General features: G+C 39.0%; 1 protein-coding gene and 1 long non-coding RNA gene across 2 annotated transcripts; one reads left to right on the plus strand and one right to left on the minus strand.

Annotated features, from left to right (window-relative positions):
• The first annotated feature begins 14,548 nt into the window (after window positions 1-14,548).
• LOC119500460 (photoreceptor-specific nuclear receptor-like) lies at window positions 14,549-21,577 on the plus strand. The gene is made up of 8 exons (XM_037790183.1): window positions 14,549-14,976; window positions 15,572-15,722; window positions 16,379-16,482; window positions 16,605-16,889; window positions 17,739-17,917; window positions 18,895-19,135; window positions 19,781-19,886; window positions 21,063-21,577. Exons 1-8 carry the CDS (start codon window positions 14,883-14,885, stop codon window positions 21,193-21,195), a joined length of 1,293 nt encoding a protein of 430 aa, XP_037646111.1. The 5' UTR covers window positions 14,549-14,882; the 3' UTR covers window positions 21,196-21,577.
• LOC119500478 lies at window positions 16,278-16,721 on the minus strand. The gene is made up of 2 exons (XR_005209622.1): window positions 16,533-16,721; window positions 16,278-16,457 (listed from the first exon to the last, which is right to left on the minus strand). It is a non-coding gene; the product is annotated as an uncharacterized LOC119500478 (long non-coding RNA).
• Window positions 21,578-26,977: the final 5,400 nt, after the last annotated feature.

A 26,977-nucleotide genomic window follows, 5' to 3' on the forward strand; every position in this document is an offset into this window, starting at 1 on the left:
TTATACAGTAGCTTACTACTGTTGCTGTTACTATGATAGCTTACAGAAGTGTAACAATGGTCACTTCAGTTACCTCATTTGCTGTAATCTTCTTGCTTCCTCTGCGTTTCCACCGGGGCTCTAATCTAATCTAAAGTCATCTGAGCTAATCCGCCGCAGCAGCAGCAGCAGCAGTGGTCGAGGTACATGAGGCCTTTGACTGATAGCCATCTGCCAGACGTGTGTCTCATTAATTTGTTTTACTCAACTAATATAAAAAAGAAGTTTAGAGAGGTGAGAAGTGGACGAGTTAGCGGCTGAAACTAAAGGTGTTGCTCTTCAAAGACAAATCACTCTTATCTGCTTCCTCCAAACTTTGTAAAACCACAAAAATCATTTATTGAATCATCTTCAAGTTAGGAAAAATATCTATAGTTACCATTTTTTTCTTTTTTTTTTTTTCCAGTACGAGCAGTTACAGTAGTTTTGCAAATAATAAAAACAGATTAATTTTAAAATAATTAAATATTTCAAAAAAAATTTTCATGAGAGGTGAATTGGGCTAAAAATTAAGAAACATTTCCAAATTTCAATATTTTTGTAATGTTTTTCTCTAACGGATTTAATAATACCTTACTAGCTGGTGCAGTAATACCTGGTAAATAACAGAATACCTGGAATTTTCAATCCAATACTCTTTGACAACAGTTGACATTCATAAGGATTATTCAAATCTTCTTAAACTGGTTCACCGTTGAACTGAATGTCTGTGTTGTCATTGTCATGAAAAACCAACTGGTTATTTAACAACCTCCATTAGCTGAAAACGCTACAAATGATAATATAAACAATGTAAGGACATAGCTACATATGAAAACCAAAGTAAGTATATGTTACATAACACTTATCTAGAAGACAAATATGTTAAGTTGCACAGATGACAACTGGTTTCTTCTTCTGGCTGTTGAGGTTGAAAAACAGGAAGTGGAAAGGGAGTCCCATTTTATTTTTTATAGTACATACCGTGATGAATTATGAGGGCAGTTTCCAATGAAGTGGCTCAACAAAACCATGAAATTTTTGGATTTTGGATAACAACAAAATAAATGACCATAACTATGCAGAGGACACACAAATTTACATAACTCTATCAGCAGGAGACTACAGTCCAATACAAGCACTGAGTGAGTGCATTGAACAAGTCAATAATTGGATGTGCCAGAATTTTCTTCAGCTGAAGAAAGACAAAACTGAGGTCGTAGTTTTTGAAGCCAAAAAGGAAAGATTAAAGGTTAGTGCTCACCTACAATCTGTAATGTTAAAAAGCTCGGACCAAGCCAGAAATCTTGGTGTAGTCATGGACTCTGACCTGAGCTTTAACAGCCATATTAAGACAATTATAAAGACAGCCTTCTATCACCTGAAGAATATAGCAAGATTAGAGGACTGATGTCTCAGCAGGATTTGGAAAAACTAGTCCATGCATTTATCTTCAGCTGACTTGACTACTGTAATGGCGTCTTTACTGGTCTTCCTCAAAAATGGATCAGACAGCTGCAGCTGATTCAGAAGAGTCCTCACTCTGCTAGAGTCCTCACTAAGACCAAGAAAGTGGATCATATCAGTCCAGTTCAGAGGTCTCTACACTGGCTCCCTGTCTCTCAGAGAATTGATTTCAAAATACTCAAAATGCTGGTTTACAAAGCACTAAATGGTTTAGGGCCAAAATATATTTCTGATCTTCTGCTGTGTTATGAACCATCCAGACCTCTAAGGTCATCTGGATCAGGTCTGCTTAGTGTCCCCAGAGTCAGAACTAAACATGCAGAAGCAGCGTTCAGTTTTTATGCAACAAATATTTGGAACAAGCTCCCAGAAACCTGCAGGACCGCTCCAACTCTGAGTTATTTTAAATCAAAGCTTAAAACTTTCTTGTTTGCTGTTGCTGCCTTTCATTAAACCAAATAATGATCTTATACTGCACTAGAACTTTTACTCTTGTGTGTTATACTCTATTTTAACTTCTATCCTAGCTTTTATTGTTAGCTTGTTTTTATGTTCTAATCTTTAACGTTTTTATGTTTTTATAACTGTTTTAATTATCTCTTAATGTTCTTTTGCACTTTGTCGCAATGTTCTTGAATGTTTGTGTAAAGCACTTTGAATCGCCCTGTTGCTGAAATGTGCTATACAAATAAAGCTGCCTTGCCTTGCCTTGCCTTGCAATGATGGTTTGGTTTGGTGATGGTGGTGATGGTGGTGGTGGTGGTAATGGTGGTGATGGTGATAGTGGTGGTGGTGGTGGTTGTGATGGTGGTGATGGTGGTGGTGGTGGTGATGTTGGTGGTGGTGGTTGTGATGGTGGTGATGGTGATGGTGGTGGGCGGTCGGGGATGAAGAAGGGAACTAAGATGGGTTGTTGAGGAGAGGGATGGCCTTAGTGAGAAACTGTTGGGGTGTCTTGTGGTCCTGGTACTGATGGAGCCAAACCTGCGGCCGGATGGGAGCCTACTGAAGAGGCAGTGCGCCGGTTGTAATGGGCCAGCCAGGCATTGAGCAGAACACTCACAGACACCTGCTCCTATCCTGTGAGCCACCTGGCTGTTGGCACCATGTCTGTGTTTGGTTTGGGCAGAGGATGCCACAGTGATGGACAGCCAATGTACAAGTGTTACACCTCATGCACTATCATCACAAAAGACCACAGATCAGAATCAATTGGAGGAAACATTTCTTCATTTGGACTAAAAGTTTCAACTGACCAAATTGTTTTTCTGCCTAAACTTAATCAGATCAGAACGTTTATATGCATCACTCTGATAGTATTCTTTTGTTTAATTTGTTGTTAAAGTCCTGCAGTTTCTGTCACCAATACCATATAGGAAAATTATATGTTTTACTTTGCACAATGTGGTAAAACGTCCTGGATTTGATCTCATTTAAATATTTACCTCTTGTAAACCAGCTTAACGAGGACATGGTTTCAAAGACTATCATCGTGTTTGCAGAGTTAAAGTGATTTTTAGTTTTACTGTACATCTGATGCTCACTGAAGCAGACACAAGGCCTCCGCTTTAGGCAGCACGCAGGGCTTTTTTCTATCAAACAGTGTTAATTAAAACAAGACAAAAACACAACCCAATGCCAGCAGCAGTTGGCTGCTGAGTGTCGGTGGATCTCCTAAACAAACCACGGGGCCCTGAGCTGCATCAAGAGGCTCAGCCGAGGTCCAATCTGACATTTATCTCTCCGGGCCGTTCTGCTGATGGCAGCACGACGTCGCTTTAGGAAGCAGCTGTTTACTGTCAGAGATCTAGGTCAGCACAGAGAGAGCTGGACACATGGCCGGCCACACGCCTGCCAACAGTTTACACACAGACTGCAGTACATCTGGAAGGGTGAAGGGTGTGGACGATAACCGTGATATCTAAAAATTAAATATTGATATCATGTTAATGAGACACATATGATTATATCGTGTAAATGATCCAGCGCCTCTTAAATCATTTTATATATACAGTAGGGCTGCCAATCAATAAATAGTTAATCATGATTCATCGCAAATGAATCAAACTATTTTTTATCATTTTTATCTTAAAGGGAGATTTGTCAAGTATTTAATCCTCTTATCAACATGGGAGTGGACAAATATGCTGCTTCATGCAAATGTATGTATATATTTATTATTGTAAATCAATTAACAACACAAAACAATGACAGATATTGTCCAGAAACCCTCACAGGTACTGCATTTAGCATAAAACAATATGCTCAAATCATAACATGGCAAACTGCAGCCCAACAGGCAACAACAGCTGTCAATGTGTCAGTGTGCTGACTTGACTATGACTTGCCCCAAACTGCATGTGATTATCATAAAGTGGGCATGTCTGTAAAGGGGAGACTCGTGGGTACCCATAGAACCCATTTACATTCACTGATCTGGAGGTCAGAGGTCAAGGGACCCCTTTGAAAATGGCCATGACAGTTTTTCCTCGCCAAAATTCAGCTTAAGTTTGGAGCGTTATTTAACCTCCTTCTTAACAAGCTAGTACGACATGGTTGGTACCGATGGATTCATCAGGTTTTATAGTTTTTGATTCCATATGCCTGAATATGATGCTGGTTTCTTCACTCCGCTACGACCTCTAAAAGATTGAATATTGAATATACAACCAGAGGAGTCGCCCCCTGCTTGCTGGTAGAGAGAATGACAGTTTAAGGCTCTTCAGAATTGGCTTCACTTCTCAGACCCCAGAAGTTTGCCGCCTGGAAACACTCTTAAAGGGACTGTTTGTAACTTCTTATATGTATAAATCAATCCGGGTCGGTGTCCCATTCACGGGGAGACCGTAGCTTTGGTCTCCAGGACCGGAGTCTCTGCTGTACTCTGCTCCTCTGCTCCTCTGCCTGCCTTCACTCACACACCGCGCTCGTTCTCGCTCTTTCGCTCCACCTCTCACGTGCATGCGCGCACACTCCACACTCCACACTGCAGAAGAGTTAGTTTAGCTCTGAGAATATCTAGTGAATGTACAGTGGACGTTTGTGCAGATATAAATGCTGCAGCTCCTCCAGACCAACAGAGGTTTCCCGTGTCTTGTGAAGTGATGGGGCTCCGCAGAGAGAAACGTTATCGTCTCCGACCAAAACTCCAGTGTCTCCCCTGTTCCCTCCGGCTGCGGTCAGGAGGCTGAAGCAGGAAAAGCCAACACCTGGATCAGCATTGATTCATGGAGAGACCTTCGTCTGGTCAGCTAACATTACTGCCAAGCAGCTGAAATATAGAGTGATATTGTGGGTTTAGCTGACGCGTGTTGCCTCACTGTTTTGAGCGATGCTCGTTCATGTCTTTGTAAAGCGAGCACAAGTGTGAGCAACAGGACGCTGACTTTCGTTGACTTAACGGCCACAGGTGTCGCTGTTAACAAGACATTTCTGATTCTTACAAATAGTCCCTTTAATACAGTAATATATACATACAGTACTAATACATCACCATCTACCCCTTAAAAAACTCCCTGTGTTGACAGACTGCTGTGATGAGACGAGTGATGTGGAAGATGAAGATCTGCTTCCCACCTGACACACCTGACACACCTGACACACAGGTAAGAGGCTCAGCGGCCAAAATCAGATCCCAAAGGCAGCTTTATCAAACTGTTATATAACAGAAACACACACAGACACACATACACACACACACACACACACTGATGCAGGCCTGATGTGAGGACACAGCCACACTGCCATCGTCAGCACTGGCCAGATCAGATTTAACAACCCCCCCCTCCACCTCCTCATCTCCACCCTCCTCCTTGAGTTTCCTTCATGATCCATGGTAACACTCTACCCCGTGTGTGTGTGTGTGTGTGTGTGCGTGCGTGTGTGTGTGTTCTTTTATCCTCTCTCCTATGTGTGGCTGCTCAGGTTGCCGAGGTTACTGAGTGTGAGGGCGGTGATGTAATCAGGTGCGTTGTAAGGTGTGAACAACACACAAACATGGCCGACACATTTAGATCAAATCCATTTTTTATTAGTTGTTCATCATAACACCTGAAAAATATATGGGAATTGTTGTTCAATTGAACAATTAGTAAATCAATACTCTCACTGCTGTACAATGAAAAACATGTATCTCCAGCGCTGGTGATTTTAAATGTTTCAGATATTATACACGTTTAGAAAAGTTTCCTCTTCTTTTTCATTTTCAATTTGATCACACGATTTTCCCCGTGTGACACAGTGAAGTCTGCAGATATGTTTTTGCGATAACATTTTTATTGCGGTTCAAGTTGTGCATGCGAAATAAATTAAAAAAAATACATAATTGATTATTGATTAATTGATTATTATTAATAATTTACCAACAAAACATGAATTAAAAATATAAACTGGAATAATTAAAATTGTATTAATAATAATAATAATAATAATAATAATAATAATAATAATAATAACCATAATAATAAAACAAAATCAAACTACTTCCTAAACTACATAAATCATTGAGACCTGTTGGATTATCTACTGTTAAAATTCACAAAGCTGAAAACAGGTCTGTTTTTTTTAACTCAAGAAAAGTTGAAATTCTGGAGATTCCTGGTTTTCATAGGACGGGGATGTTTCATTTTGTCCAACCAATAGTACAAAATAAAAAAAATAATACAAAATAAAAAATGTTTTAATTATTAAAAGGAGAAGCAACAAACATGTGAAAAGCTGGAACCATGAAATGTTTTTGGATGAAAATGACTTGTATTAGCATTCATTTAATTATTTTTTCCTCAATTGATTAATTGACTAATAGTTTCAGTTGTACTTGTACATTTTCATATACAAAAAAAAAAAAATTGTGTAAGTGGTAACTGGTAACTGAAACTGAAATTAGAACTAAATGTAGTGGAGTAAAAAGTACAACATTTCATTCTGAAGTATTGTGGAGTAGAAGTACAAAGTGGCATGAGATTAAAATAATAAAGTAAAGTACAAGTACCTCAAATTTGTATTTAAGTACAGTACTTGAGTGAATGTACTTTTTTATACTCTTTGTTACATGGTGATCCTTTACAGTAGTTACTTCTGAGGAAAAAAAAAAGAAAAAAGTATCAAACAACTTTATAAATAATATATAACAATAATAATAATAAAGTATATACTTTTTTAGTTTTTAATTTTTTTGTATATTTGTGAGTGATGTATTTAGTTAAAATCCTCTGCTGTGTATTTGTGGTAAAAATCTGGGACTTTGAAGTCATAAAATCAAACCTTAAAGAAACATAAAGAGGCTGCAGCTTCATCAGACATACAGTAGATGTGTTGACGGAGGTTTGTGTCGTCTTCGTATGAAATACAGCAGAGACTCATTAACGTCATTACATAACACGGCTCCTCTAATCATTCTTTGAATCCTAATATAAGGCTGCTCCCATGCTAATCTATTTGTCTTGGCATAATCTATGGCCTGCTCGTGTAAGCAAGTCTTCGCCTAAAACTTGATGGTGTCACAGTGTACTGCAGCTTATTATCATTATGTAAACCGTCATAATGCCGCGATTGGCCCGGCCAGCTGGCTGCAGCCGGCAGAGTCATCGTCTAAACATAGAGAGCAGATCTGATCTGCAGCTCAACACCGTCACACTCCTACAGCAGGTGTCACGTTTATACACACAGGTGGCATTAATGAAGGGAACTCAGGCCTGTTTTGTTTGTTGTTTTGAAAGACCTACATGTATGTGTTACGCTTTTTATGTATTTTATTCTTCTCTCTGGCAGAAAACATATTTAGTCCCCTTTCTTCAATCTCTCCTAAGTAAGCAAGATATTACAAAAAAAGAAAATCTGGGAAATTTAATGAAAGCTTTAACTAACTTATTATTAACATAATAATTAACTAAAAACTGTTAAAAAGGTGTCATGATTCTTTATCAGCACATGTATTGTTATGGCTATCCAGACCCAAATACAGATTAACAGACTGTTTCCTAAAAATATTTTTTTTCAGGCATTTTTAATGGTGGACAGGTGACACAAAATATACCCTACGCAGATGACACAGTCATCTACAATCATGGGAGAAATGCCGAGCAAGTGGCCGCCAAGCTGTCTCAAGCAATGGAAAAAGTTGAAAATTGGCTTAAATATTCATGTTTTACATTATTAGTAATAATGTATCCACTAATAAGCACAAACAATATATATAAAATAAATGATTATTTATATTTATTGCATAGTGTTGGGTGTAATGATGCAATTAAATGTGTTTGTATGTTTGCATCTATGATTGAATTTAGTATTTATTATATTTTGAACTTGTATTGGTATTAATTGCATAGTTGTATTAGTGTCTGTGTCTACCTGTCCAGGGACTGCAGATGGAAATCAGCTGGTAGATAAATCTGGTACAATCATGGATGTATAAAGACAACTGGATACAGTGTTGGAGGCGTGCTCATGTTCATTCCTATGAGAGTTGCTCAGTGGTGCATGAAGCCAAAATAATGGCTCAACTGTCGAGTGATAAAGTATCATCCGGTCATCCGGCGATCTTCCTCATCCATTGGGCCGATAGAGCAGGCGCAGTAGCGTTTCCTTTAACTCCTCCTCCAACTCGGGATTCTGCTATTAGTGTATTTTACAACTTTTAGGACCTATTGATTTAAATAAGGGTTATTCTAGTGTTCATACTGGGAAGTTGATTTACCTAAAAAAAAAAATTATCTGCTGATTTACAGACGTCTCTTTCCCAATGTAAGTCTATGGGAAAAAGTATTTTTGGGCCCAATGGCATCGAGACGGACACGGAAGTTGTATTTCCGCCGTTTGTCCACTACGAAAATTGGGTACAATACATCTCTTCTCCTTGTGTGAGACAAAATGAATGAAATAAAGGAGAGACAGAGGAGGATTGACTTGAAACAAAGATCCAGCCAAGCACGAATCATGGAAGTTGCAATTATGTCAAGTCAATGTCTTTGACCTCTATAAAGCTCATAAAAAAAACATTTTCTTACAGAAATAACAAGTCTTGCAGATTGTGCCGCCTTAGCAGTGCTAGTAAGTCCTTTGCATTAGAAATAATAAACATAAACAAGACGAGCAGTGAGACGGCCTGATCCATCACTAGAGGTTGAACGCTGCTCAGCTGTTTGTAACCTGTAAAGACAAAGAGCTGCAGGAATGGAAATGGTGAATGACAAATATCCCAAAATATTTAGACCCCCTTTGCTTCTTTATTTATTATAATTTTTTAGTATTTATAACTGCAGTTAATATTCAAAAGTTTGCAAACCCTGACCCTGTTTGCATACCTCCCATTATTTGAGTGGATGATATGTGTGATTTCAATAAATAATAAAGCAATAATGCTATCACTCATGAGGTCCTTTTGCTCATAAGATATTAAAAGGCACCACCAGCACATTATAAGTAAATTAAAGTTGCATAATAGATGAAGAAGAGATGAGTCGGACACTAGTCGGCTAGTTGGTTCTAGTCTAAATGCTGTTTCTGAGGCCTTCTTACTCTTGACAAGAGGACAATTCCTCATATCATATCAACATATCAGCACTCTGGATATAAAAAAAGCAAAAGAATCTCCTCGTGTGTTGATGTTTTGAGTCAGTTTTGTTGACTCTCAACGGGCCTAGCAGCACTGAGCTCTCTTTTTAAAGGACACAAATCAACAGAAAGTGATTCCACCTGTGCACGAGTCAGTGCAGGAGCAGGACACCTGTTTCCTCTGATGACATCATGGTATTTTCTTTTGCTTCTTCCCACCTACGATGGCATTTGTGTTTTTGTAATGAAATCATTTTCTTTCTGATTCTCATGTTGTTTTTATAAGTCACTATGGTGAGAGAGAGAGAGGGGTGAACCGCAGAAAAACTGAATTATTATTATATATTATATTATTATCTCAGAATTCTGAGTAAAGTTTTCATGAAAAAAGAATTCTGCTCTGTTTTTCGGAACTCACAAGATACCTCAAAATACAGAGACGCTCTCATTTACTCTTTAATTAATATAGATGGTATTATTATTAGTTTGATGACTTTGCACGAGCACCCCTGGACTTTACAGTTGTTCCAACACATTCTCATCCAAACTCTTTGTCACCTTTTAGTCACATGTAAACACGGTCTGAACGACCCGAAAATTAACGATATCTCCCAAAAAGAAAAATCAATATGCGATGCATAATGTTTAGCCTCATTTCATTTGAACTGTGAAACAGAGTCTATAAAGATCCCTTATCAATCGCAGTAAACACGTGCTTAATGTTGTGAAATAAACAAAAACACTTAGGATTAGGCAACAAAACCACTATAGTTAGGTTTAGGGAAAAACAAAATGGTTGGGCTTAAATGACTATGTGTTTACAGTGCACATTTGACTTGATGTTGTGAACACAAGACACGAACAATCATCGGATTGTAAAGTGAAAGTGAAAAGTAATGCACGGGACATGAACAGCGGTCTTCTGGCTGAAAGCCTTGTGTTTGTTGGATAGTTAATGGACTGCCTGGTGCGTTTCATAATCGTGCTAAAGGGTGCCTTGTGCAGCGGTACCGAACGCCGATGGCTGTGACAAAGCCCCGTTATTTGACGCCCTGGGAATGAGACCGGGTGTCCAGAGGGTGAATACAGGTATATTCAGACAGACAATATGAGAACAATGTGAACGAAGTGAAGTATGAACCTGAAAATGAGCATGACATGTCCCCTTTAAGTTGTCTTCTGATTCCCATGTTGTTTTCATCAGTTGCTATGGTGACAGAGAGGGAGGTGAGCTCCAACAAAAACCCTTGTCTGGACTCAAACCTGGGACATTCAGGGAAGACACCTCCAACACCTCCACTCTTTTTATTCTTTATTTTGTTGGTTATAATCAGTGGGCAACCTCCGGGTCTGAAAAGTGAAGCTAATGCTGAAGTACCTTAAACCTGCGTTCCTTTTAATATCCAGCAGGGGGCGACTCCTCTGGTTGTATAGAAGTCTATGAGAAAATGAGCCTACTTCTTTCTTGATTTATTACCTCAGTAAACATTGTAAACATGAGTTTATGGTCTCAATCACTAGTTTCAAGTCTTCTTCAATACAGCATGATGTTCATTTAGTAAATGATGGTCCCATTTAGAGTCAGATAGGCCATAAAGCAGGGGATGCTTTAGGGCGGGGCTACCTTGTGATTGACAGGCCGCTACCACAGCGTGGTCCGGTCTGGGAGTTATCCGTGTTTTCGTCTTACAACTTTAACCCTTCACAGTGTATTTTCACTTCATCAAAGTTCGTTTTAACATTTTTTGTCGCATAAAAATGTCTTATTCAGCGTTCAGTTGTTCCTAGCTGCACCCTCTTGTGTCACTTTTGGTTGCAAAAAGCCAAGATGGTGACATCCAAAATATTGAACTCGAGACTTCAAAACGGTAGTCCATAAACCAATAGGTGACGTCACGCTGACTAAGTCCACTTGTTATATACAACCTAACCACAATTTTATTTTTGCACAAATTAAAAATATGTAAAAAGGTGAATGTAAATGTACCTAATGTGTTCCCTGACTCTTTTTATAAACATGAATGACTTCATATCCACATCAGTAATCGGTGTGTAATTGGGTGAATCCATGCAGAAAGCCTGCAGAAACACTGATCTCAGAAGACTAATTATCTGGTAAATCTTACAAAGGTCAGCAGTGTGTTGGCCAAGGATGAAGAGAGTAGCCACCATATGGCTAAAGATGCCCACAAGAAGTGTGTCTTCACTGCTCTTTTAATCTTTTGAGCTAATTGTGTTTCTTCCCCCCCATCTTCTGGTGCCCAGGCAGACAAAATGTGGTCAAACTCTAATCTACTTAACTGCTTTCCACTTTGTTTTTCCAATTATAGTCGGGCCTTGTTATTGTGGAGCTGGAAGTCGCTGACATCGACATTAATTTTGTCCGTCGAGCACATTTTCTACTTAGACTGAAGACAGTTGTTTCGATTTTTTTCAAATATACAGATTAATACAAATGAACCAATTGAACGTATGTATTTTCAAATGGATAGTGGCTCAAATGACTGTGTGATACATTGCTCACAGTCAGGAGTTAGCCAGATTTTAAAAATCCCCCTCCACATCTCCACCCCCAAAAAAAACCTATACATTTAGAAACAAATAGTCAATAGAAAAAAAATCTGAACATTTCTTAATATTTAACTCTTAACAACTAAAACAAATTACACTTTTTTGTTTTCATTCAAAGTTGTAATTTATAGGAATGCAATTTTTTTAATTTGTAAACTCATACTCATATTGTTGAAACCCACTAATTCTTCACAATATAACAAAGGACACTGTGGCGGTACTGAGTTCCCCAGACTTTAGTTGTTCAGTCAGAAGACTGAAAAACAGTTCCCATCCACATAATAATATAAAATAAAATGCCTTCTTAATAATAATAATGAACAAATGCCTCTATATTAACAAACAATTAAGGAAACTGAAATATTGGTTTGTGTTTTTCATTTTACCCTCCTTTAAAGTTTTCCCAAATAAAATACACTAAAAGAAATGGGTATAAAGGGTTTCATTGAAAATCAACAAATGAATAGAATACAAAAATACAGCCTGCAGGCGTTAGGCTATTGTAAGGCAAGCCAGCTGTTGCACAAATAGCACCTAATCGTCCCAGTGCAGGTAACCTAATTGGTTGGCACTTAACTTGTTTCCCCAACTAGGAGTCAACACTCTCAACAAACAAAACACAAAGATCACAGAATCCCAAAAGGGCCCAAAACAGACCAGAGTTTCTGGTAAAGCTGATAACACATGTTGCATTGAGTGAAGGAGAGATCAGAATGACACTGGGTGTGCAGTTTCCCTCCTCTTTTAAGCCCTACAGAAAGGGCGTCGTTACACCCTGATTGGCCAAGAGGGGAATGCACCAAGCTGCTCTCAACTATCATTTAAGAGCCAGTCCCCACACCCTGCGCAACAGGTGAACTGAATAACCCTCTGATCACTCAGCAACTCAACCAAAAAAACACCAGGGAAAAGGGAAACAACAGCAAGCACCAGAGAATTGGCAGCTGCCACAACACAACCTGTGTGTCCTCAGTGGCGGCCCCGCTCAGACCAACCTGATTTCATGGGAAGGTGTATAAATAGCACGCCAATTTTAAGGACGTTTTGTGTGTCATGTCTACACATTTTTAGCTTTCTGTGTGTCATTTAACGCCCTGTTCTCATTCCCAACTCGTCACATGTGGACGTTGTGAATTAAAACAGAACGACTTGGTTAGGTTTAAGAAAAGATCGTGGTTTGGGTTCAAATAAGGACGTTTGTTATGTGAATCAAGTGATGTAAGTAACTTAAGTTGTCAACGTAAATAAGTCAACCAAACTTTTGGTTTCACACGGGACACAATCAGCGGTCTCTTGGGTAAAAGTCATGTGTTTGTTTGACCCCCTAACCTCCTCCCTACTCAGACTTTCTCGCCTTTTATACTACTTCACCTGACTTCTGGAGGAGTTGCTCTGGACATCTATTGCCGCAGCATGGCTGCTCAAACCCACAGACAGTTATCATCAACTGCACAGATCCCATCAGCTCTATTGAGCTTTTTTTTTGTCTCTTTTAGCTCATTGTTTGTGTTTTCTGGCAGCTGTTTTCAGCAAACACGCTCTGATAAACCCACTGTACACCACCTGCCCAGCACCAAACAGCAGACAGACAGTTATCGACTATCTGGTGCAGAAAAAGGGACATTTAGCGGCAAAAAGAACAGACAGAGAGAAAAAAACAGACCTAAAAGGAGATGGAATAATTACGACTCCAAATGAACATTATTGTTGCTGCGTGTCTGCTGGATGCTGCTCTATAAGGTCATGATCTGTCACATGTTGTGGTGTCAGCTTGTTCCTCTGTGAAAACTCAATTAACGCAGCTTTAAAGCGCTCATATGTCCAATCTCAGATCAGTTATCAGTTAATAACAAGCACAGAACAAACACCAAACAGAAAAACAAACAGTACAGATGCCAGCGTACAGATGTCAGAAACGATGAAAGTTGCGTTAGGGGACGATCTCATTAACAACAGATGCTTTGAATTTATGAACTGAAACATTTCTGCTTTCACAGAGATCTTCCGTGACTCTTCTGCAGTTTGATTTTCACAATGGAGTATTTTTAATGTTTTTGTTTTGAAGCCTTTCTTGTCGTAATCACAACAACACACAGTGCTTTTCATTTTCCCCCAAATTGTCTGACATTTTGGCAAACAACAAGTCAATTTCATTCATGATTACATGGCTGCATGTTTCATATTCTGTGGTTCTTGGCAGCCCTGGTCCTCCAGTTTCCTAGCTGCAGCTTAACACCGCTGATTCTACATGTACTGTATAATGATTCTAACTTCTTAATAATAAATGGGAGACCATCATGAATGAGCTAAATTAGTGTCGGCCATTCAAAACTCCTATTATTCCCCCGTGACCTTTTTCTTGTGGCAGCCAGAGGGGAGCGGATGATCTCTAGTTTGTCAAAAACAGAGTGAAATGGGAGTTAATAGGCAGCCCCTCAGCAAACACTGAGGGTCATTATGAATGGGAGGCAATCACACAGATCAAATATACAGCGGGGGGAAATGGAGCTGGAATCTTGGAGGGAAAATACAAATTTGAAGAGGCTGGTAAATATAATAATGTGCGCCTCATGTAATCATCCCTTTAAATGCAGATACCGAAGAGGAGCGTTGACTGATGGATGTCCACGAGGAGACGGAGCTGCATGGGAACCGGTCTAACGTTACAACTCTTCTACCAGAGAATTTCAGGGAGTCGTCACTGTTGCTGTTTTTCTTCTGTTTCTGATGAAGACTCCGAGTCTGAGCAGCACCATGTTCTGGCAATGTGACTGATTGACCAGTAGATTGAACAGTAAAGATTAGAGGATGACAAATAAGCATGCTGCGTACACACGCATGGGGCTAATCCTCCCCCCCCCCCCCCCCCCCCCCCCCTCTCTTCACCTCCACCCCCCGGGCTCCCTTTTGAGGAGCTGCCACCGAGGAAGCACCCACAGACAGTGACGGACACACAACCTGTTGACGTGCAACAAGTGTGAGCTGGAGCTCAGGGCAGGACCCCAGCCCATCTGCATCTCCACATCACAGGCTGCAACACAGTAAAGGCACCATCTGCCCACTGGGGACCACTGGGGACCACTGGAGGCCGGACAGCTTCATATTTCATATTTTAAGTGTTTTTGCTGCAAAGAAAACTCAAAGGAACTTTTTGTGTGTTGATCCTGGACATCGAACGTTGACAATTTACAAACTCCAGAGAAGAGGACTAATAGTTCTGCAACACAATCTTCATTCACCATCACTCCAGGAGACATTTTTTAATTAAAAAAATGATGGAGGATCACCTGATAAAGATCCCCATGATGTCATCCTCATCCCCCAGCGAGTCTTCTGGGAGCGGCGGGACAGACGACAGCAGAGGAGGTAAGACTTTCACATGTCCACCAGGAGCAACAGGTGCACATGAAGCCTGAAAGATGGGACACAAACTCGGCCTCTAGTCAGGAAAAAAAAAGTTAACTTATGGAGGTTTTTAATATTCATCATATCGATTCTTAAATTACAAGTTTCTGTTGGAGATTCCCAAATTTGACCTTTTTTGTGCCTTTTTTTCTGTTTAAATATTGAATTCAAAAACAATCAATGAAACTTTCTTTGACACCACACAAGTATGAAGTAAAAATGATATCTCCAAGCATCTCTTAAATACAAATATACTTATTTAAGTAGAACAAGATTGAAATAAATATTTATTATGCAACTGTAAGCAGAATTGATGTATAATTAATGGGTTTATTTGGATTAATGTCAGTATCCCTGCATCGTTTGTGTTAGCTGTTAATCTGCCTGCAGCCATTTTATTGTTTGAACTTCATAATCATCCACTAAATGAGATTTTCAGACCTAAACGTCTGTTGCAGTAGACTGAGCTGACAGTACAGATGGCAGGCACACGTATGAAACAATACCAGAGTGGCACTAACCGACCGGCCCTGTGTGACTGTGTTTTGACTCACAGCCAAGAGTCCGTCCCCGGGCAAAGCCCTGAGCCCGGCGCTGGTCTGCAAAGTGTGCGGCGACACCAGCAGCGGGAAACACTACGGCATCTACGCCTGCAACGGCTGCAGCGGGTTCTTCAAACGCAGCGTGAGGAGGAGGCTCATTTACAGGCAAGAGTTTTAATAATGTCCCCTCCGTCCCATTAAAGCCAGTTAGGGTATGAGGTGCATTATGGGAAGCCAGCATCCTTTTCAGCATTTTATCCAGGACATTCTCACAGCCATTAAATGTAGTTATATCCAACAAAACCCACATATTTTGTTTAATATCGTATAAGAAAAGATAAAAGTAAATGTACATTTTTGTCACATCAAAACAAAATGAAATCATTTCATTTGTCAACTGATTGTAACTGAAAATATGAGCTTGTTTTACTTGAGCACATTAATGCAAATATACCTTTTAACGTGACAAAAAACATGAATAGCTTGAATAAAGTTGTTGTTTAGTGTTCTGCGTATTAAAAAAAAATGATTCAATTTGGGATTCAAAAAAAGAAACAATCCTTTTTTTGAATCTTAACAGGGTAGCTTGTGTCTTTAAGTTGTTATTTTGGTGAAAGTAAGGCCATAAAGTGTTTCAAGTTCAGTTTAGGATTAAGGTTTTGGTCACAGTTTCAATGGGTGGCTTTTATTTTCATAGAAAAGGAGTATGGATTTCAGATAAATTTTAGCATAAATGTGTATTTCTTTGTAATTACTACATGCAGTTTGTCTGCTGGTTTTGAGTGGACTATGCCTTTAACATCCTGGTTGTGGGTTAACAGGTGCCAGGCCGGTACAGGCATGTGTCCAGTGGACAAAGCTCATCGCAACCAGTGCCAGGCGTGTCGGCTGAAGAAGTGCCTGCAGGCGGGCATGAATAAAGACGGTCAGTAATCCATCAGATAACAGCAGAAACCTTCCCTGTCAGACACTCACATGTGAAACTGTGAGGTAACAATCCAAACTGCAGCTGTATCTCATGATGATTGCTCCTTTTCCTCTCTGCAGCAGTACAGAACGAGCGGCAGCCCCGCAGCACAGCTCAGGTCCGCCTGGACTCCATCGACGTGGACCCTGAGAAGGAGCACCTGGCCACCACACGGGAGCCCACCTCCTCATCCTCTTCCTCCTCCTCTTCCTCCTCCTCTGTCATCACGTGGCCCCACATCACCTCCTCCATGGCCATCACCTCCTCTGTGGCCCCCCAGAGCTGCATCAGTCCCCAGAACAACCACCGCTTCATGGCCAGCCTCATGACGGCCGAGACCTGCGCCAAGCTGGAGCCCGAGGACGGTGAGGAGGGTCCCAGACCTGACATCAGATTAGACAGAAGGGCAGCTTTCATTTCACTGTTTGTCACCAGAGTTTCTGCATCCATACCTGTGGTGTAGGTAAATTAAACAACAGGAAAACAGCATTTTAAGAGCATGTTGTCTCCATAAATGTAAATATTTGTGGATATATAGAGGCAACACATGATGCAGGAAAGAGGAAGAGAGAGGAGCTTTTACTGGATCGGCAGGAGTTGGTCAAAAAACATTTTATATATTGAATTTCATTTCATATAAAAAAGTCAACAGCTACATTAGTGTTAGCATTAAGCATAATGTTTGAATTTTAACATGCATATGTACAAATGAATACCTATAGGATGCTTATAAGATGCTAATTTCACCGTGGGTCTTAATCACTAAATTAGTGCATGTATAAGTTGCATTTATTATTAATAATACAATAATTAATATTATTATTAATTGAATTTACCCTCAGGGGATTAATAAAGTGCCTTATTATTATTATTATTATTATTATTATTATTATTATTGTGTTTTAGAGTGAATGTTGTTGTGTTAAGTGTGTCCGAGTGACTCTGATTAATACTTTAAAACCATCGATCATGTATTTGATAAAAAAAAACAATAAATAAAATCAAAATATGAAATAATTTACTGTTTAAACTTTAAAATCAGTTATTTATCAGCGGCCCTCCTGACATTAACATGCTTCTATTTTGCATGTGATATTCAGCACGTAGCAAGCCAGACAGTGTTAGCATGCTAACAAGCTAACGAGCTAAAGTTCAAATGTCAACATGTGTACATTAACTAGCTGGAGTTCTGACCGCCTCTTTTCTGTTTGCAGTTGACGAGAACATCGACGTGACGAGCAACGAGCCGGAGCGAACGTCCTCGGAGTACCACATGGCGCTGTACCCTTCCAGCTCCGAGAACGTGTACGAGACTTCGGCGAGGCTGCTCTTCATGTCGGTGAAGTGGGCCAAGAACCTGCCGGTGTTTTCCAACCTGCCCTTCAGAGACCAGGTGAGTCTCAAACGTACACTTTATATATCTGAATTATAACAAAGGGGCGCATGTTACAATTTCACTTCCAGTTTTTATCATTTTGATTTCACAAGTAAAAGTAAGACATGATATATTGTTCTGAGAAAAAATAGAAAGAAAAATTCTTTGAGTTAAAAACTTGTTAATTCAGTTATCATACTTCTAAAACGATGGAATCCCATTCCCGCCAGGAAATGTTTAATTTTATAAAGTTGAACAATATACATAATTTAGCCGTAGGAAAAAAATGATTTTGGTTTAGTTTAATTCTTCGTTTTATTAGTTTTAGTCAAACATTCAATATTTTTTGTGATCAAATTTTTTATTTTTCAATACTCAAGGCTAGAGTGAGTTATTGATTTTTTATAGATTTAGTTGAGTTCTAGTAAGGAACTAAAATTATTGACGATTATTTAATAAGTCTATTTGTCCATTTTTCACATTATCATTTAGTTTTTATTTGTTGATGAAAAATGCATTTTTGTCATGTTTATTTTCTTTTTCAAACTTCGTTTGGTTGACTTGTTTTTGTCATGATAAAAGTTATCAATGAATATTTTTCGTCATAGTTTTCATTAACATAATTTACACTGGTTGACAAAAATGATGTATAAAAAAGAACAAAATATAAACTTGTGATAACTCATCACTTTTACTTTGTAGATCAAGATGTATGAATTACTTATAAAACAAAATTAGATATCACAAAAACATATACAAAAACATCATTTTGAATTACCAATTCCCTACTTTGAAATAAAATTATTTTGAAAATAAGTCATAACTGTGTTACTGCTTGATAAATATTTATTTTATAAATTATATATCATCATTTAATCAACATGTTTTTGTCAGGAATGGTCTTCCATATAACCTCTTTACAACTAATGTGACTAACCAGTGAAGCTATTTCCTTTCTAGTTTTAATGTTATGACTCTTGTTGGTGTCCTGCCAGGTGATCCTGCTGGAGGAGGCGTGGAGCGAGCTCTTCCTGCTCTGTGCCATCCAGTGGTCTCTGCCTCTGGACAGCTGCCCGCTGCTCTCTCTGCCGGACCTCTGCCCCGGCATGCAGGGAAAGACCAGCTACACCAGCCTGGACCTGCGCCTCCTGCAGGAGGTCTTCAGCCGCTTCAAGGCCCTCGCCGTCGACCCCACCGAGTTCGCCTGCCTCAAGGCCATCGTGCTCTTCAAGCCAGGTGAGGCCAACAGGACTTCTATTCAGTGTTATTATTACAATCCCATTATTACCCTGCAATAGTAAGAGTCTAAGAGCTTAAGGGACCGCTTTAGATCAATAAATCTGAACCACTACCGAGCAGAGTAGCTTTAGGTTCCTAATGATCTCACTTTCCCCCTGACCTTCTGACCTCTGCTCTAGCGCCACTGTCCATTAGAATTTTAAAATATATAGCGGAAAGATTGCTGTACCATTGAGTGAGCACACTCATTCTCCACAGATGAAGAACCGGTAACATTTTGGATGGTCTATGAGCTTTCCTCTAGCACCTCCCTGAGATGACACCCAAAATGTGGTCAGCTTTGCACCCAAAATATTTCATAATCTTTAACTTCGTTGTCCCTGAAAGGAATTTTTCCTTGCAGCCAGGAGAAACATAAAATAAATATAATAAATGAAATGAAAAATGAAATGAAAAATTAAACTACCATATAAAATGATACAAAGACAATATAAATATATAAAACATAAACTAAAAACATGATATTTCATGATATTTCTGCTGTTATGGTAATAAACCGTTTTGACTTTGAAGACTTCATTAAACACTAGTTGTTTGAATTTCCTGTATGTGACTCACATTAGTGTTTGCTCTCCTTTGCAGAGACTCGAGGTTTGAAAGATCCAGAACAAGTGGAGAACCTGCAGGATCAGTCTCAAGTGATGCTGGGACAACACATCCGCTCCCATTACCCCAGTCAACCAGCCAGGTGTGTTACCTGTCTGATAATATCACTGTATCACTCCCACAGTGCTCCTCAAAAACTCCACAGGGAGCCACCTCTGTTAGATTCATAGTCTGTTACATTAGAAACTGCTTTCTGGGTTTCCTCTTCTAAAGGGAATTTCTCCCGTTATGATTTGGATTGAAAATGCAAGTTAAAAGGCAGAGTTTTGTTCATGTTCTGCCAGAGTCGAAGTATTTCTCAAAGTAAATGATCAGTTTAAAGGCAAACTCCCTGAATGTTGGCGTTCATAGTACGACAGAATCATGTGGTGTAGCTTTAATTCATTTTCTTTCTTCCACTGATTTTTATCCCATAGTAGTTGATGCAAAGTGAATAAAAAACACATCTTACAGTTTTTAGATATGGAAGGTGATTGCTCTGGGCATGCCATGTTTCAGATCACTGAAACTTTCTCTGCTGTCACACATCAGTGTAGCTTCTGGGAGTGATGTGACTCCAATATTACTTTCTTTATTGGCTAATTATTCAAAGCATTAATATCAAAATGCTCCAGCGAACAACAGGTTTATGTCACAAAAATGAGGATTTGACTTGGACTTCACTAACTTCTCAAGGTTTGACATGTTAAAATCACATGGAACAATAATAAATAAATGAATGAATGAATGAATGAATGAATGAATGAATGAATACATAAATAAATAAAGGCAAGCCTTACATAACCTCACTGCAGTTTGAATAAATATATACTATTAGGGTTGTGCACTGAAAGACATCGATCCCAGCTATTCTCTCTTTTTTAAATGTATCATTATTTATTTACAAATAAAAACACAAATCAGACAGAACAGCACTAGTTTGTACCTTACAGACTAGCTGTAAGTCAGCGCCAAAGCAACAGCATCATAAAATAACAACGATCGAAAAGAAAAGAGGAAAAGAAGAAACCAAACAATACAAAATGACATGGAAAAATAAATTATTCCAATTATTCATAAAACAGCATTAACGCAGTTTTAAAATTAAAATGTCCAAATGCCATTTAAATGGTCAACATTAAGACCCGAGAGACTCACATTTTTAATCGGAGGTGGATTCAATTAAATGATTATTATGAGCAATGTGGTTTATATATGCTGTATGTTTCCTGTTACATGGAGAGGCTGATTCTAGTTTTTGTTTCTTGTGTGTATTCAGGTTTGGAAAGCTGCTTCTTCTTCTTCCCTCTCTACGTTTTGTGAACTCGGAGCGGATTGAGCTGCTGTTCTTCCACAGGACCATCGGGAACACTCCCATGGAGAAGCTGCTGTGTGACATGTTTAAAAACTAAAACCATCACCCACAAACCCGTCCAGTCATCAATAATCTCCCTGTGTGGAGAGGAGTGATATTTGACGGATATTAGCTTTGTACTCCTGTATGCATATCAGAGATTCTGCGTGCTGTTGATATTTTTTTAAAGGCCACTTTATTATTTGTTTGTTGTTTCCACATCAGTTCTTCTCATCATGCTTGCTGTCTATTTGTATCATATTTAGATTTGGATTTGAGTCATTTCGTCCTCTAGTGTTTATTGTTTTTTTTCCTGACATTTACGATGCAGATCTTTATGTGTCTGGTGATAGATGGACTGTACATCCCTGCTGTCATTAATGTGACTGTTATATTCACGTTTTCATGCCTTGATAAAGTCAAAAATGCTTGAAAATGGGTTTTGATTCAGTTTCTTTACAAGAGATGATTTAGCCTTCAGACCTTCACTAATAAGGGGAAATAGTTCCTTGTGTATGATTTTAAATAATAAATGGAAGATATTGTGCGTCAGCTATAACACACCGATTCAAACTGAGTTTATGGAGACCTGGACCCTCTTTAACACAGAGAATCAATCAAACAGCGCCCTCTTCTGTCTGGTGTATCACACAAAACCCTCAGCACACACGCACGCACACGCACGCACACACACACACACACACACACACACACACACACACACACACTAAACATAATCTCAAAGTATGAAATGTTGATGGGAGTTACAGTCTCTCTCAGTTGTTCCACTGTTAGAAACAATCTGCCCAGTTTACAGAAGGACAGTTTGTTCTTCTGCTTATAGTAAATTCCAATTACTGTACGGAGCAGACATAAGTTTAAGGGCCTATTAAGGTTTTTTCTGGGATACAAACAGGAGTCCTGTCTTTGGGTAATAAAGCGGAGAGGTTCTTGTTAAGAGACGGATGGATGCAGTGAAACATGGGGGTTTAAATAAGAAACAGTACTGATGTTGTCATTCTTTGTTTCCACAGACACTGTCATTTTAAAATGTATTGATAATTCATGAAATTGATGGTCTGGAAATGTGAAACGAGTGCCAGGCAGAAAAACAGCGTTCATTATTGCATTTAGATAACAATGTGGAGACTCCTCACAAGAAAGGGTCAGCGTGTATGATGTATGAAGTAAATGTCAGGGGCAAAGAAGGAAGTGGCATGGTGTTGTTCAGGCTCTTCTCATACACTATTATACCTATGACAAGTAATATACTATCATCTGTACCAACCCACTTAAAGGCAGGGTTGACGATGTTGTCCAGTATACGCTATTTGTTCTATTGGTTAAAATGGTCTTTACACCCCGACAGCGATCCATTACTGATGAGCTCTGAAAAGGACCTGAAAAGAGCTGTCATCTGTAGCTGCTGTAATCCTGTAAAAATGTCTACCAATCACTGCCTCGCGGTACGCTTGGAAAGAACCAATCAGATGCCTCCTTGCCTCCCTGCTCGTACTCTACCCTTGGCATGCACCAGCCTGAACTCAAAGCGTTGCCGCCGCACGTTTACTGGAGAATGGAAGAGAAAACTCAGCCCTGCAGTAGCACTGCCGTGGTTACTGGTCATGAGGTAGCGTTGTTGAGTTGAGGTCCTCTCTCCACTCTGTGTCTGTGAAGTAGTATGATGCGTCGGTGCTCGTGCATGTGGATTCCCAAGGGGAGATGAGCTAAATGCTAACATGAGCATGCTCTCAATGATAATGTTTAGCAGGTATAATGTTTACCAAGTTCACCATCTAAGTTTCTAAATTGAATTTCCCCTCAGGGGATCAATAAAGTGCCTTCTTCTTCTTCTTCTTCTTCTTCTTCTTTGCTATAATCTGCACAAAACACCAAGTACAGCTGAGGTTGATGGGAAATGTTGACCTGCTGGTGGTGCTCTAGCAAAAATCAGGGGATTACCAAAGTAATTAGAATTTATAGAAAAAGAAAAATGGAAATAGAAAGCCTTTATTGTGATTGATCAGAATACAATGAAATTAGGAGCGCTACTCCGAGACACAGGAAAAAAACAGGAAAAACACCATAAAAACAAAACAACTTCAGCATACACACATCCACAGCCGGCAACACTGCTTCTAAAATAGTAAGTAAAATAAATAAATACAGTGTTATTTTGCACTATAGAATAAGAGTAATTATTGTACTAGTATGAATGTAATTATTGCAGAAGATCCCGTTGGCCCTTGAAAAACAGACATCATATTCATATAGTGTATTTGTGGCCCAGGGAAAGAAACCGTGCTTTGAAACTATTTATCCTCTGGGAACCATGAATGTTTGTACAAAATTGCATGGCTATCCATCCAATAAATGTTGAGATATTTAAGTCTGAAACAAAATGATGGACTGACTGACTATCTATCAAATACTGTGCTATGGAAGAAGAGGCAAAAAGTTCAATTAACAAAAGCATCACTAAGGAAAAGGACAGGCCTGTCTCTTGTGTCCTTCGTGATCTACTGTGTTGAAATCTGATGAAGAATGGATCACTATACCACAGAAATCAGGAAGTATACTCCGTTCTCCCGCCTGTATAGTGACGGTATTATAGAAATAAAGTGTTCTCCACTTTGAAATGAGATGTAAAGCCGACAGTTTGTAGCTGAAGTGAGTGTTGGTGTCCTTTACATAAATGTCAGTCTGATAAGAGACGTCACTCAGTATTACTTTACCTTCTGATTCAAACACTTGAAAAAACGTCAGAAGAGCAGGTGGTGGACACATCAGCGCTTCTTTTAGTTTCAAAAGCCAGCACCGCAAGTGAAATCGTAAAAGATGACTCTGGGCAAGAGAGGGGAATCTCAGCTTTGCTTTAGTGCGGTTATTTATCATTAATAAGAGGCTTTAAAGCTGAAGTAGGTGAGATTGGAGCAAAAAAGTTATTTTTATAAAACGGTCGCTATATCATGACTGTAGTACATGAAACAGGTAACCTGAAAAATATCATGTGCCTCTGTGTCATCCGGTGTCCTACAGTGCTCCTAACGGCATCTGCAAGATTTCACAGACCGGAGGAAAACAAGCAGTCAGAGCTGATCTGAGATCTGCTGTCTATGAGAGCCGGCTGTTAATCACTCGAGAACTCCAACCAAATGGTCAAACTAGGCAGCGCTGATCAAATATGAATCAATATTATGTTACTGTATTGCCTATTTCTCTCCTCAGATGTTCTCAGAATCATCTTGTAGTGCACGGTTTAGCTGTTAAATGAGAAAGTTTGTGATGCCGCCGCTGCATCGTTGTGAAATCTGGTGAAGGAATGCCAAGTTCCGGTCACATGACCGGAGCACAGCCAATAGGAACGCTCTCTCAATGGATAGGTCACACACTCAGAAGACAAAATACGTAAATCAATCACAAAGCAGGCTCTAACATGGAACCCTAAATGAAAGGAGGAAGACAGGACGTCTAGAACATCTGGAGAAGAACCACAGAACAGGTGGTGAAGAAGGGAAGGCTGTCATGGCAACAAACTAGATCGGAGGGCACAAGACCGGAGAAAATGGAGGGGTTCATCGATGGCCTATGTTCCTTAGGGAATTTCAATGCCTAAGTAAGTAAGTAAGTCTCAATGAAATGACCTGTGATTGGTCAAAGTCTCCCGGCACAGGCTAGATGTTCTAAAGCCTGAAAACAGAGCCATGAGGAGGAGCAGAAGTCTAGTTATCTCTCAGAACACCTGAATTACAATATGCTGAAATGTTATTATGGGATTTTTTGCCCAATGATGCCAAAAATATACTGACTACTGAAGCTTTAAGAGCATCCAGCACATTTGTCTTCTGTTGAAATAGCAGCAGTTGAGTATCGTGGGACCCGTGCGAGGCCCTCAGTCAGGCCTCCGTCATATGAGTGAGCTCACACATCCAGATTAAGAAACTTTGAACTCTCAAAGGAGATTCGTCTGATTTCACAGCAAAAGTGTGCTATGAAAAATGTGCTGAAAATTTACCCTTAAATATTCTTGATAATGTACAAAATGTACCGGAGGAGATTTAAATGACTCCATCTTTATGCTCCATGTTGGTAAAGTTGAAGGTTTGTGATCTATGTTCTGCTGCTGTAACTGGATACTCAAGTTCAGAGTGATTCTAAACTGAAGTCTTACCTCACGTGTCAAACGATCCACATTCTCATATTGGCCTTTCCTAAGCTCTTTTCACACAAAGGTTGCCCCTGTTTAAATGAGAGATTTTCATCTTATTATAAGATTAGTCTCTTAAGTAACAGGCAGAGGGAGGCAAACAGGTTAACACCACGTTGCAGCGCCAAACTGACATTAATCTCAACGAGTCACACACAGTGCTTTTATTTCAACATGAATACACCAAACATAAGACAATCCAACATGTCAGACATCATAATTCTGATTACAGGGAATCAGTGGTTGTATTGGTTTACTTCTGGTTTGAGAAGGGTGTATCTCACTGCATTAGCAAGATAAATATATGAATGTATAATGTATATACTGGTATATTAAACACACGAGGGAAATGCACGTGTAGGCACAGTGAGACAGTAAGAAAGATCACATTTTAATTGACACAGTATCTATGACATTGAGCAAACCTTCTTTGGTGAGTTCCAACTCAGAGATAAAACTATTTTATAGAACGCTGCAACTAATGATTATTTTCATTATGGAAAATTCTGCCTGTTATTTCCCCGATTGATCGATTGATTAGTTTGTGAAACTTCAGAGAATAGATATTTAATATTTACCCAGTACAACAAAAAATACAAATAAAATAAATGTCTTAAATACAGTAAGTACATGGAAGAAGCAGCAAAGGCTCCCATTGAGAGGCTGGGACCATGAAGGTTTTTGCCATTCTTGCATGACCAATATCTTAAACGATTATCGAAATAGTTGCCAATTCATTTTCTGTCAATCGACTGATAAATGAATGAAGTAATTGTTAACAAACATAACAACAGTAACAAAGCCTCTTGTCGTATAAACTCTTCATATATTTTGTATTTAAAAATCTTAATTTGTAAAATAACTACAGCTGTCCAAATAAATGTAGTGGAGAAGAAGTAGAAAGTGATATGAAAGAAAATACTCAAGTAAAGAACAAGTTCCTCAAATTTTAAAGTTTCAAGTCATTTATTATCAAATGCAACAAGAATTACAGAAGAGTTGTCGCAAATGGAAATCTTGGGTCTCAAGCTCCCTCCAACAATGATAAGTAAATATTCATAAAAGAAAATCACACAAGTAAAAAAAACAAGATGACAATCTAAAACATAAAATAGTGCAAGTTAAAATATAGGGATAAAATATAAATATGAAATAATTAGTTAATAATAGTAATATAAATTTGTGCTAGACGGTAATTGCAATTGAAAAAGCTGATTGTAAACAGGAATGTAGTTAATGTATATGCTTAATGAGGAGTATAAACGTAAAGTATACAAAGGTCATTTGTACAGTACTCGAGTAAATGTACTTCCTTACATCTCCACCACTGAATAAATGGTATTTAAATCATATCTTAAATTAATTATAATATTGAAGTTGAATGATGAAACCAAGGTTTAGAAGATAAACTATCATATAAAAGAGAAGCAGTGTCATTTTAAGGAGCATCAGAGGTCACTTTAGGTCAGTTTCTCCTCTATTTCTTCTTGTATTCGCTGTAATGTCGAACCTCTCTCTCTCTCTCTCCCTCTCTCTCTCTCTCTCTCTCTCTCCTCTCACCCCCTCTGTGCACTTATTAATCTGCTGTGTTGAGCTCCCAGTTGAACTGGAATGTGTCTGGGTGTTACAACAA

Source organism: Sebastes umbrosus, chromosome 2 (genome assembly GCF_015220745.1).
Source record: "Sebastes umbrosus isolate fSebUmb1 chromosome 2, fSebUmb1.pri, whole genome shotgun sequence".
NCBI lineage: Eukaryota > Metazoa > Chordata > Actinopteri > Perciformes > Sebastidae > Sebastes > Sebastes umbrosus.

Bases quoted from the DNA above. Each gene is read 5' to 3' on its own strand.
- LOC119500460 (XM_037790183.1), top strand. From the start codon at position 14,883: ATGATGGAGGATCACCTGATAAAGATCCCCATGATGTCATCCTCATCC. The intron at 16,483-16,604 runs GTCAGTAATCCA...TCCTCTCTGCAG, and splicing joins GGCGGGCATGAATAAAGACG to CAGTACAGAACGAGCGGCAG. The intron at 19,887-21,062 runs GTGTGTTACCTG...GTGTGTATTCAG, and splicing joins TACCCCAGTCAACCAGCCAG to GTTTGGAAAGCTGCTTCTTC.